This window comes from Scyliorhinus torazame, chromosome 11, assembly GCF_047496885.1.
Source record: "Scyliorhinus torazame isolate Kashiwa2021f chromosome 11, sScyTor2.1, whole genome shotgun sequence".
In the NCBI taxonomy this organism is placed as follows: Eukaryota; Metazoa; Chordata; class Chondrichthyes; order Carcharhiniformes; family Scyliorhinidae; genus Scyliorhinus; species Scyliorhinus torazame.
Window position 1 is genome coordinate 189,724,707 of NC_092717.1, and position 13,427 is coordinate 189,738,133.

General features: G+C 50.7%; 1 protein-coding gene across 4 annotated transcripts in view; it reads right to left on the reverse strand.

The window, feature by feature from the left end:
* LOC140385732 (ALS2 C-terminal-like protein) overlaps window positions 1-13,427 on the reverse strand; it is a 188,634-nt gene that overhangs the window by 35,315 nt on the left and 139,892 nt on the right. For all 4 annotated transcript variants that reach the window (XR_011933430.1, XR_011933431.1, XM_072468188.1 and 1 more), the window contains exon 18: window positions 10,316-10,549. Coding sequence is in view for 2 of the 4 variants with exons in the window: in XM_072468188.1 (XP_072324289.1) it covers window positions 10,316-10,549 (234 nt within the window). In the remaining 2 variants the exon portion in view is untranslated. The remainder of the gene's footprint in view (window positions 1-10,315; window positions 10,550-13,427) is intronic.

Sequence of the window (13,427 nt, forward strand, 5' to 3'; positions counted from 1 at the left end):
TTGGGAAGTTTTTAAAAGCAAGGACAACTAAAAAAAACAATAAGGGGGGTGGGGAAGAGACGATGAAATAGGAGTGTAAGCTAGCTAGTAATATAAAAGAAAATAGGAAGAGTTTTTTGCAATATATAAAAGGTAAGAGAGTGCGGATAAAGTGGTATTTTTCAGGATGTCAGCCAGTGACTAGTGGTGTGCCTCAGGGGGTGGTGCTGGGACCACAACTAAACCTGCTGGAGTTAGTGGCTCAGGAGAATCCACACCAGGACAAAGCAGTGCTGGTGTGAGTTGTCAGGAGAGCCCACAACAGGACAAAGCAGTGCTGGTGTGAGCTGTTCAGGAGAATCCACAACAGGACAAAGCAGTGCTGGTGTGAGCTGTTCAGGAGAATTCACACCAGGACAAAGCAGTGCTGGTGTGAGCTGTTCAGGAGAGTCCACAACAGGACAAAGCAGTGCTGGTGTGAGCTGTTCAGGAGGGTCCACACCAGGACAAAGCAGCGCTGGTGTGAGCTGTTCAGGAGAATCCACAACAGGACACAGCAGTGCTGGTGTGAGCTGTTCAGGAGGGTCCACAACAGGACACAGCAGTGCTGGTGTGAGCTGTTCAGGAGAATCCACAACAGGACAAAGCACTCCTGGTGTGAGCTGTTCAGGAGAATCCACACCAGGACAAAGCAGTGCTGGTGTGAGCTGTTCAGGAGAATCCACAACAGGACAAAGCAGTGTTGGTGTGAGCTGTTCAGGAGGATCCACAACAGGACAAAGCAGTGTTGGTGTGAGCTGTTCAGGAGGATCCACAACAGGACAAAGCAGTGTTGGTGTGAGCTGTTCAGGAGAGTCCACAACAGGACAAAGCAGTGTTGGTGTGAGCTGTTCAGGAGGATCCACAACAGGACAAAGCAGTGTTGGTGTGAGCTGTTCAGGAGAGTCCACAACAGGACAAAGCAGTGTTGGTGTGAGCTGTTCAGGAGGATCCACAACAGGACAAAGCAGTGTTGGTGTGAGCTGTTCAGGAGGATCCACAACAGGACAAAGCAGTGTTGGTGTGAGCTGTTCAGGAGAGTCCACAACAGGACAAAGCAGAGCTGGTGTGAGCTGTTCAGGAGGGTCCACAACAGGACACAGCAGTGCTGGAGTGAGCTGTTCAGGAGAGTCCACACCAGGACAAAGCAGTGCTGGTGTGAGCTGTTCAGGAGAATCCACAACAGGACAAAGCAGTGCTGGTGTGAGCTGTTCAGGAGAATCCACACCAGGACAAAGCAGAGCTGGTGTGAGCTGTTCAGGAGGGTCCACAACAGGACAAAGCAGTGCTGGTGTGAGCTGTTCAGGAGAATCCACACCAGGACAAAGCAGTGCTGGTGTGAGCTGTTCAGGGGAATCCACAACAGGACAAAGCAGTGGTGGTGTGAGCTGTTCAGGGGAATCCACACCAGGACAAAGCAGTGCTGGTGTGAGCTGTTCAGGAGAATCCACACCAGGACAAAGCAGTGCTGGTGTGAGCTGTTCAGGGGAATCCACAACAGGACAAAGCAGTGCTGGTGTGAGCTGTTCAGGAAAGTCCACAACAGGACAAAGCAGTGCTGGTGTGAGCTGTTCAGGGGAATCCACAACAGGACAAAGCAGTGCTGGTGTGAGCTGTTCAGGAGGGTCCACAACAGGACACAGCAGTGCTGGAGTGAGCTGTTCAGGAGAATCCACACCAGGACAAAGCAGTGGTGGTGTGAGCTGTTCAGGAGGGTCCACAACAGGACAAAGCAGAGCTGGTGTGAGCTGTTCAGGAGGGTCCACAACAGGACAAAGCAGTGCTGGTGTGAGCTGTTCAGGAGGGTCCACAGCAGGACAAAACAGTGCTGGTGTGAGCTGCTCAGGAGAATCCACAACAGGACAAAGCAGTGATGGCGTGAGCTGTTCAGGAGAATCCACACCAGGACAAAGCAGAGCTGGTGTGAGCTGTTCAGGAGGGTCCACAACAGAACAAAGCAGTGCTGGTGTGAGCTGTTCAGGAGAATCCACAACAGGACAAAGCAGAGCTGGTATGAGCTGTTCAGGAGAATCCACAGCAGGACAAAGCAGAGCTGGTGTGAGCTGTTCAGGAGAATCCACAACAGGACAAAGCAGTGGTGGAGTGAGCTGTTCAGTAGAGTCCACAACAGGACAAAGCAGAGCTGGTGTGAGCTGTTCAGGAGGGTCCACAACAGGACAAAGCAGTGCTGGTGTGAGCTGTTCAGGAGAATCCACACCAGGACAAAGCAGTGCTGGTGTGAGCTGTTCAGGAGGGTCCACAACAGGACAAAGCAGTGCTGGTGTGAGCTGTTCAGGAGGGTCCACAACAGGACAAAGCAGAGATGGTGTGAGCTGTTCAGGAGAGTCCACACCAGGACAAAGCAGTGCTGGTGTGAGCTGTTCAGGAGAATCCACAACAGGACAAAGCAGTGGTGGTGTGAGCTGTTCAGGAGAGTCCACAACAGGACACAGCAGTGCTGGTGTGAGCTGTTCAGGAGGGTCCACACCAGGACAAAGCAGTGCTGGAGTGAGCTGTTCAGGAGGGTCCACACCAGGACAAAGCAGTGCTGGTGTGAGCTGTTCAGGAGAATCCACAGCAGGACAAAGCAGAGCTGGTGTGAGCTGTTCAGGAGGGTCCACAGCAGGACAAAGCAGTGCTGGTGTGAGCTGTTCAGGAGAGTCCACAGCAGGACAAAGCAGAGATGGTGTGAGCTGTTCAGGAGAGTCCACAACAGGACAAAGCAGTGCTGGAGTGAGCTGTTCAGGAGGGTCCACACCAGGACAAAGCAGAGATGGTGTGAGCTGTTCAGTAGAGTCCACAACAGGACAAAGCAGTGCTGTTGTGAGCTGTTCAGGAGAATCCACAACAGGACAAAGCAGTGGTGGTGTGAGCTGTTCAGGAGAATTCACAACAGGACAAAGCAGTGGTGGTGTGAGCTGTTCAGGAGAATTCACACCAGGACAAAGCAGTGCTGTTGTGAGCTGTTCAGGAGAATCCACAACAGGACAAAGCAGTGGTGGTGTGAGCTGTTCAGGAGAGTCCACAACAGGACAAAGCAGTGCTGGTGTGAGCTGTTCAGGAGAATCCACAACAGGACAAAGCAGTGCTGGTGTGAGCTGTTCAGGGGAATCCACAACAGGACAAAGCAGTGGTGGTGTGAGCTGTTCAGGAGAGTCCACACCAGGACAAAGCAGTGGTGGTGTGAGCTGTTCAGGAGAGTCCACAACAGGACAAAGCAGTGCTGGTGTGAGCTGTTCAGGAGAGTCCACAACAGGACAAAGCAGAGCTGGTGTGAGCTGTTCAGGAGAATCCACAGCAGGACACAGCAGTGCTGGTGTGAGCTGTTCAGGGGAATCCACAACAGGACAAAGCAGTGGTGGTGTGAGCTGTTCAGGAGAATTCACAACAGGACAAAGCAGTGCTGTTGTGAGCTGTTCAGGAGAATCCACAACAGGACAAAGCAGAGCTGGTGTGAGCTGTTCAGGACAATCCACACCAGGACAAAGCAGTGCTGGTGTGAGCTGTTCAGGAGAATCCACACCAGGACAAAGCAGTGCTGGTGTGAGCTGTTCAGGAGGGTCCACAACAGGACAAAGCAGTGCTGGTGTGAGCTGTTCAGGAGAATCCACACCAGGACAAAGCAGTGCTGGTGTGAGCTGTTCAGGAGGGTCCACAGCAGGACAAAGCAGAGATGGTGTGAGCTGTTCAGGAGAGTCCACAACAGGACAAAGCAGTGGTGGTGTGAGCTGTTCAGGAGAATCCACAACAGGACAAAGCAGTGCTGGTGTGAGCTGTTCAGGAGGGTCCACACCAGGACAAAGCAGTGCTGGTGTGAGCTGTTCAGGAGGGTCCACAGCAGGACAAAGCAGAGATGGTGTGAGCTGTTCAGGAGAGTCCACAACAGGACAAAGCAGTGGTGGTGTGAGCTGTTCAGGAGAATCCACAACAGGACAAAGCAGTGCTGGTGTGAGCTGTTCAGGAGGGTCCACAACAGGACAAAGCAGTGCTGGTGTGAGCTGTTCAGGAGGGTCCACACCAGGACACAGCAGAGCTGGTGTGAGCTGTTCAGGAGAATCCACACCAGGACAAAGCAGTGCTGTTGTGAGCTGTTCAGGAGAATCCACAACAGGACAAAGCAGTGGTGGTGTGAGCTGTTCAGGAGAGTCCACAACAGGACAAAGCAGTGCTGGTGTGAGCTGTTCAGGAGGGTCCACACCAGGACAAAGCAGAGCTGGTGTGAGCTGTTCAGGAGGGTCCACACCAGGACAAAGCAGAGCTGGTGTGAGCTGTTCAGGAGAGTCCACAACAGGACAAAGCAGTGCTGGTGTGAGCTGTTCAGGAGGGTCCACACCAGGACAAAGCAGAGCTGGTGTGAGCTGTTCAGGAGAGTCCACAACAGGACAAAGCAGTGCTGGTGTGAGCTGTTCAGGAGGGTCCACACCAGAACAAAGCAGTGCTGGTGTGAGCTGTTCAGGAGAGTCCACAACAGGACAAAGCAGTGCTGGTGTGAGCTGTTCAGGAGGGTCCACAACAGGACAAAGCAGTGCTGGTGTGAGCTGTTCAGGAGACTTCACAACAGGACAAAGCAGAGCTGGTGTGAGCTGTTCAGGAGAATCCACACCAGGACAAAGCAGTGCTGGTGTGAGCTGTTCAGGAGGGTCCACACCAGGACAAAGCAGTGCTGGTGTGAGCTGTTCAGGAGAATTCACAACAGGACAAAGCAGAGCTGGTGTGAGCTGTTCAGGAGAATCCACAACAGGACAAAGCAGTGCTGGTGTGAGCTGTTCAGGAGAGTCCACAACAGGACAAAGCAGTGCTGGTGTGAGCTGTTCAGGAGCGTCCACACCAGGACAAAGCAGTGGTGGTGTGAGCTGTTCAGGAGAGTTCACAACAGGACAAAGCAGAGCTGGTGTGAGCTGTTCAGGAGAATCCACACCAGGACAAAGCAGTGCTGGTGTGAGCTGTTCAGGAGGGTCCACACCAGGACAAAGCAGTGCTGGTGTGAGCTGTTCAGGAGAATTCACAACAGGACAAAGCAGAGCTGGTGTGAGCTGTTCAGGAGAATCCACAACAGGACAAAGCAGTGGTGGTGTGAGCTGTTCAGGAGAGTCCACAACAGGACACAGCAGTGCTGGTGTGAGCTGTTCAGGAGGGTCCACACCAGGACAAAGCAGTGGTGGTGTGAGCTGTTCAGGAGGGTCCACACCAGGACAAAGCAGTGCTGGAGTGAGCTGTTCAGGAGAATCCACAACAGGACAAAGCAGTGGTGGTGTGAGCTGTTCAGGAGAATCCACAACAGGACAAAGCAGTGGTGGTGTGAGCTGTTCAGGGGAGTCCACAACAGGACAAAGCAGTGCTGGTGTGAGCTGTTCAGGAGGGTCCACAACAGGACAAAGCAGTGGTGGTGTGAGCTGTTCAGGAGAGTCCACAACAGGACAAAGCAGTGGTGGTGTGAGCTGTTCAGGAGGGTCCACAGCAGGACAAAGCAGTGCTGGTGTGAGCTGTTCAGGAGAATCCACAACAGGACAATGCAGTGCTGGTGTGAGCTGTTCAGGAGAGTCCACAACAGGACAAAGCAGTGCTGGTGTGAGCTGTTCAGGAGGGTCCACAACAGGACACAGCAGTGCTGGTGTGAGCTGTTCAGGAGAATCCACACCAGGACAAAGCAGTGCTGGTGTGAGCTGTTCAGGAGGGTCCACAGCAGGACAAAGCAGTGGTGGTGTGAGCTGTTCAGGAGAGTCCACAACAGGACAAAGCAGTGCTGGTGTGAGCTGTTCAGGAGAATCCACACCAGGACACAGCAGTGCTGGTGTGAGCTGTTCAGGAGAGTCCACAACAGGACAAAGCAGTGGTGGTGTGAGCTGTTCAGGAGAATTCACAACAGGACAAAGCAGTGGTGGTGTGAGCTGTTCAGGAGAGTCCACAACAGGACAAAGCAGTGCTGGTGTGAGCTGTTCAGGAGAATCCACACCAGGACAAAGCAGAGCTGGTGTGAGCTGTTCAGGAGGGTCCACAACAGGACAAAGCAGTGCTGGTGTGAGCTGTTCAGGAGGGTCCACACCAGGACAAAGCAGTGGTGGTGTGAGCTGTTCAGGAGGGTCCACACCAGGACAAAGCAGAGCTGGTGTGAGCTGTTCAGGAGAATCCACAACAGGACAAAGCAGTGGTGATGTGAGCTGTTCAGGAGAATCCACAACAGGACAAAGCAGTGCTGGTGTGAGCTGTTCAGGAGGGTCCACACCAGGACAAAGCAGTGCTGGTGTGAGCTGTTCAGGAGGGTCCACAACAGGACAAAGCAGTGCTGGTGTGAGCTGTTCAGGAGGGTCCACACCAGGACAAAGCAGTGCTGGTGTGAGCTGTTCAGGAGAATCCACACCAGGACAAAGCAGTGCTGGAGTGAGCTGTTCAGGAGAGTCCACAACAGGACAAAGCAGTGCTGGTGTGAGCTGTTCAGGAGGGTCCACACCAGAACAAAGCAGTGCTGGTGTGAGCTGTTCAGGAGGGTCCACAACAGGACAAAGCAGTGCTGGTGTGAGCTGTTCAGGAGAATCCACAACAGGACAAAGCAGTGCTGGTGTGAGCTGTTCAGGAGGGTCCACAGCAGAACAAAGCAGTGCTGGTGTGAGCTGTTCAGGAGAGTCCACAACAGGACAAAGCCGTGCTGGTGTGAGCTGTTCAGGAGAGTCCACGACAGGACAAAGCAGTGCTGGTGTGAGCTGTTCAGGAGAGTCCACAACAGGACAAAGCAGTGCTGGTGTGAGCTGTTCAGGAGGGTCCACACCAGGACAAAGCAGTGCTGGTGTGAGCTGTTCAGGAGGGTCCACACCAGAACAAAGCAGTGCTGGTGTGAGCTGTTCAGGAGAGTCCACAACAGGACAAAGCAGTGCTGGTGTGAGCTGTTCAGGAGAATTCACAACAGGACACAGCAGTGCTGGTGTGAGCTGTTCAGGAGAATCCACACCAGGACAAAGCAGTGCTGGTGTGAGCTGTTCAGGAGAGTCCACAACGGGACAAAGCAGTGCTGTTGTGAGCTGTTCAGGAGAATCCACAACAGGACAAAGCAGAGCTGGTGTGAGCTGCTCAGGAGAATTCACAACAGGACAAAGCAGTGGTGGTGTGAGCTGTTCAGGAGAATCCACACCAGGACACAGCAGTGCTGGTGTGAGCTGTTCAGGAGAATCCACAACAGGACAAAGCAGTGGTGGTGTGAGCTGTTCAGGAGAATCCACAGCAGGACAAAGCAGTGGTGGTGTGAGCTGTTCAGGAGAATCCACACCAGGACACAGCAGTGCTGGTGTGAGCTGTTCAGGAGGGTCCACAACAGGACAAAGCAGTGGTGGTGTGAGCTGTTCAGGAGAATCCACAGCAGGACAATGCAGTGCTGGTGTGAGCTGTTCAGGAGAGTCCACAACAGGACAAAGCAGTGCTGGTGTGAGCTGTTCAGGAGAGTCCACAACAGGACAAAGCAGTGCTGGTGTGAGCTGTTCAGGAGGGTCCACACCAGGACAAAGCAGTGCTGGTGTGAGCTGATCAGGAGGGTCCACAACAGGACAAAGCAGTGGTGGTGTGAGCTGTTCAGGAGGGTCCACACCAGGACAAAGCAGAGATGGTGTGAGCTGTTCAGGAGAATCCACACCAGGACAAAGCAGTGCTGGTGTGAGCTGTTCAGGAGAATCCACAACAGGACAAAGCAGTGCTGGTGTGAGCTGTTCAGGAGAATCCACACCAGGACAAAGCAGTGCTGGTGTGAGCTGTTCAGGAGGGTCCACAACAGGACAAAGCAGAGCTGGTGTGAGCTGTTCAGGAGAATCCACACCAGGACAAAGCAGTGCTGGTGTGAGCTGTTCAGGAGGGTCCACAACAGGACAAAGCAGTGCTGGTGTGAGCTGTTCAGGAGGGTCCACAACAGGACAAAGCAGTGCTGGAGTGAGCTGTTCAGGAGGATCCACACCAGGACAAAGCAGTGCTGGTGTGAGCTGTTCAGGAGGGTCAACAGGAGGACAAAGCAGTGCTGGTGTGAGCTGTTCAGGAGAGTCCACAACAGGACAAAGCAGTGCTGGTGTGAGCTGTTCAGGAGGGTCCACTGCAGGACAAAACAGAGCTGGTGTGAGCTGTTCAGGAGGGTCCACAACAGGACACAGCAGAGCTGGTGTGAGCTGTTCAGGAGGGTCCACAACAGGACAAAGCAGAGCTGGTGTGAGCTGTTCAGACGAGTCCACAACAGGACAAAGCAGAGCTGGTGTGAGCTGTTCAGGAGAGTCCACAACAGGACAAAGCAGTGCTGGTGTGAGCTGTTCAGGAGGGTCCACACCAGGACAAAGCAGTGCTGGTGTGAGCTGTTCAGGAGGGTCCACAACAGGACAAAACAGAGCTGGTGTGAGCTGTTCAGGAGGGTCCACACCAGGACAAAGCAGTGCTGGTGTGAGCTGTTCAGGAGAATCCACACCAGGACAAAGCAGAGCTGGTGTGAGCTGCTCAGGAGGGTCCACAGCAGGACAAAGCAGTGCTGGTGTGAGCTGTTCAGGAGAATTCACAGCAGGACAAAGCAGTGCTGGTGTGAGCTCCAGGGCCTCTGGTCAACAGCCCATTAAGAAGAAGCTGAAATCAGCCACAAAGCAGTATAAAGACAATTTTTTAAGGTATTGATTCATTAATTGTGCCAATGTCGGCCGGCATGGGCCGCGAAGGTCGGCCGCGAAAGTCGGCCGGCGTGGACCGCGAAAGTCGGCCGGCGTGGGCCGCGAAAGTCGGCCGGCGTGGGTCGCGAAAGTCGGCCTGCGTGGGCCGCGAAAGTCGGCCGGCGTGGGCCGCGAAAGTCGGCCGGCGGGGGCCGCGAAAGTCGGCCGGCGTGGGCCGCGAAAGTCGGCCGGCGTGGGCCGCGAAAGTCGGCCGGCCGGCGTGGGTCCCGAAGGTCGGCCGGCGTGGGTCCCGAAGGTCGGCCAGCGTGGGTCCCGAAGGTCGGCCAGCGTGGGTCCCGAAGGTCGGCCAGCGTGGGTCCCGAAGGTCGGCCGGCATGGGTCCCGAAGGTTGGCCGGCGTGTGTCCCGAAGGTCGGCCGGTTGGTAAATTAGGGTCCCCGGAAAAAAAGTTTGAAAAACGCTGGACTAAAGGGTTACCATTTGAAGAGTTAACAGATAATTTGTGAAAAGAAATGCATTCCACAGAATAAGTAGCTTCATTGTAACAAGAGGAGTTAAGCTTAGATTTAGCTCGATGGAGGAGTCTTATAATGTTGCCAAAAAATGTAGCAAACCTAAGGGTTCAGAGGATTTGAGAGCTCAGCTAAAGTGGACCAAGAAATGATCAGGAAAGGCAAAATGAGAGTAAACTAGCAAAAGATAAGCAGCTTGAAAACATTTCTGCAGATATGTAAATAGGAAGAGATCAGTGAAAATAAATGTAGGCCATTAAATACAGAGAAGAAATAATGGGGAATAAGGAAATGGGGGAGACATTACACAAATACGTGGGGTGGAATTTCCCATGCTCGAGACGAAGTGCGGTGGCGAGTGAGAAAAGTCAGCAGATCGTCCACTTTTCAGCACATTATGTATATATAAATGAGAACATCTCATGGTGGGGCGGGCTGGGATTTGTCCACACCGCCTTTACGTCATTGGTGGTATTTCTGGGTGCCATATTTAAACAGCACTGGCGCACACACACACACACACTCACTCTCTGCAGCCCAGGATTTGTTGTGCAAGGATGGCAGATTTCCCCAAAGTATACAATTGAACTATAATAACCTTCATGGTATATTTTTACTTCCAGATTTATTTTTACTAACTGAATTCTAATTTTCAAACTAACATGATTTGAACTCAAATTCTCTTGACTATTACCCAGGCTCTTGGATTGCTAGGGCAGTGAACATAACCACTCCAATGCCTGGGCAACCATCACAACTGACTAACACTGGCCACCTTGGGATGCCTACATATTTATTGAACGTAAGAAATTGGAGGTGAAGTTGGCCATTTGGCCCCTTGAATGTGCTCTGCCACTCAACAAGATTAGGCTGATCTTCAAACTCAACTTCTTCCTACACTACCCCATGTGCCCAAAACTCTATCAATCTTTCTCTTGAATATAAGGAGGGAGGGAATCTGGAACTCGTGACCATTGTTCAGTGACCACTGCTGAAATGTACAGGGTTATCAGGCAAGAACAAGATCAGGCTAAGCTGTGATGTATTCCACAGTTAAATAGCCTAGCAACACACTGCCTGGCCAGATATTATAACAGAGGTCATACCCCAATACCTTCAGTGAACGAGAGAGAAAAGTATTGGTGGACAAGGGAAACAGTCTTACCTGTTGCAAGTTAGAAAATCTAGAGAGTCTTCGGTAGAATGTGGCATAGCAATTTCCACCTTCTTGGTTATTGTCATGCTCTTCAAACTTTTCTGTTTTTCTCTCTTCTTTGAATAAAACCCAAGGAAGGACTCTACTGAAGTTTCATCAGAACCAGAGTTCAGGAAATCCATAAACTGGTCATAGATTCCCTGCCATCGCTCTTTAGCTGGAATTATATGGCTGCCCAATTGCCTAGAATGAAAATGAATTGTCACATGAGATAGCCTCCTACATTTCATACGAATATAAAAACAAAATGCTGCAGATGCTAGAAATCTGAAATGAAAATGCAAAAGTCTCAGATCAGATGGCGTCTCTGGAGAGAAACAGAGATGACGGCTGGAATATTTCCCTTCCGTTCTAATCCTTCCACCTTTGCCCAGCCACTGCTCCACCCCTCCCCGCTAACCCATCCTCCATTCCTTGGTCATCCACCACACAAGTTGCACTTCCACCACCCAGTCTCAAGCAAAGGCTAGCATTTATAGACCCTTTCCAAAGGAAGCAATGAAGTGGCATCTCAGCATTTATTATGGAAGAAGTCTACCTCACCAGTCATACATGTGAATGTTCTAATTTCTCACTGCTGGGGAACTTTATTTGGAGAGCGAACTTAATTCTGGCGAAATTAGTTTTCAATGAGTATGCACGATTTACTAACAAGTCTATTACGTGGTACTTTATCAAATGCCTTTTGAAATTCTAATGGACATTGCCGACATAAACCCCTTTCATTATTTCATCAAAGAATTCAATTTTAACAAATCTGTGCTGGCTTCCATTTATTAACCTGTTTGCATTTTCAATTGCCAATTAATTTTTTCCTGGGATATTGTCTTTAAGAGATACCCCACTATCCCTGTGAGGCTAACTGGCCTGTACTTGCCAGGTTTATCCCTAATTTTCTTTTGAACAGTGGTGCACCAAATTCAATTCTCCAGTCCTCTGACAGCACTATAAATTTAAGGAGGATTGGAAGGTTGTGACCAGACCCTCTGAAATTTCCACCCACGCGTTCTTCAATACCCGAGGATACATCCCATCTGGGCTGCGTGATGTTTCTACGTTCATCACTGCCAAGCTTTTATGTACTTCCTCTTTATCTATTATATCCTATCCAATTTCTTTGCTACCGCTTTTGCTGTGACATTGGCCACATCCTTTTCTTTAGTGAAGACATTTGAAGCGTACTTATTTGAAACCTCAGCCTTCACAAGATGATTTCCACTTTGGTTCCCTAATTGGCCTCATCTCTCCTTTGATTATCCTTTTGCTATTTATGTTTATAAATGAAGCTTATGGGCAGCACGGTGGCGCAGTGGTTAGCATTGCTGCCTCACAGCGCCAAGGTCCCAGGTTCGATCCCGGCTCTGGGTCACTGTCCGTGTGGTGTTTGCACATTCTCCCAGTGTTTGCATGGGTTTCGCCCCCAAAACCCAAAGAAGTGCAGGGTAGGTGGATTGGGCCACACTAAATAGCCCCTTAATTGGAAAAAATGAATTGGATACTCTAAATTTATTTAAAAAAATAAAAGCTTGGATTCCCTTGTATGTTACCTGCTAATAGTCTCATAGTTAGCCACCCATTCACTTTTTTCAGTTTCCCACTCTACTTGCTGTATTTTTTGTAGTTTTACACTGAATTATGAGCCCGACATTTATGATAAACCTTTTGTTTCATTTTAATCTATATATATTTAGTTATCCAAGAAGCTGTAGAGTTTAATATCCTTCCTTATGGGCCTGTACCCAGAACAGCACGGTAGCACTGCTGCCTCACAGCAGCAGGGACCCCGGGTCAATTCTGGTCTCGGGTGACCGTCAGTGTGGAGTTTGCACGATCTACCCGTGACCGTGTGGGTTTCCTCTGGATGCTCCAGTTTCCTCCCATAATCCAAAAATGTGCAGATTAGGTGGTGTTACAGTGATGGGGAGGGAGAGTGGTCCTAGGTGGAGTGTTCTTTCCAAGGGTGCAGATCCAATGGACCGAATGGCCCCTTTCTGCAATGTAGAGATTCTATGATTTACTTCACTTGCCAATCTTTGATGCCAATCCCCCTGGGCCACATACATCTTCAACTCAATGAAAAGAACTCTCGCTGAGCTGAGTATTTTTGCATTTGGCTAGTCATAGATCATAGAATTTACAGTGCAGAAGGAGGCCATTCGGCCCATCGAGTCTGCTCCGGCTCTTGGAAAGAGCACCCTACCCAAGGTCAACACCTCCACCCTATCCCCATAACCCAGTAACCCCACCCAACACTAAGGGCAATTTTGGACACTAAGGGCAATTTACCATGGCCAATCCACCTAACCTGCACATCTTTGGACTGTGGGAGGAAACCGGAGCACCCGGAGGAAACCCACGCACACACAGGGAGGATGTGCAGACTCCGCACAGACAGTGACCCAAGCCCGAATCGAACCTGGGACCCTGGAGCTGTGAAGCAATTGTGCTATCCACAATGCTACCGTGCTGCCCTTAAGAACAAATTAATCTACACTTTATCATTCTACAGTGATCCATGTACCTATCCAATAGCTGCTTGAAGGTCCCTAATGTTTCCGACTCAACTACTTCCACAGGCAGTGCATTCCATGCCCCCACTACTCTCTAGGTAAAGAACCTACCTCTGATATCCCTCCTATATCTTCCACCTTTCACCTTAAATTTATGTCCCCTTGTAATGGTTTGTTCCACCTGGAGAAAAGGTTCTGACTGTCTACTCTATCTATTCCCCTGATCATCTGATAAACCTCTATCAAGTCGCCCCTCATCCTTCTCCGTTCTAATGAGAAAAGGCCTAGCACCCTCAACCTTTCCTCGTAAGACCTACTCTCCATTCCAGGCAACATCCTGGTAAATCTTCTTTGCACCTTTTCCAAAGCTTCCACATCCTTCCTAAAATGAGGCGACCAGAACTGTACACAGTACTCCAAATGTGGCCTTACCAAAGTTTTGTACAGCTGCATCATCACCTCACGGCTCTTAAATTCAATCCCTCTGTTAATGAACGCGAGCACACCATAGGCCTTCTTCACAACTCTATCCACTTGAGTGGCAACTTTCA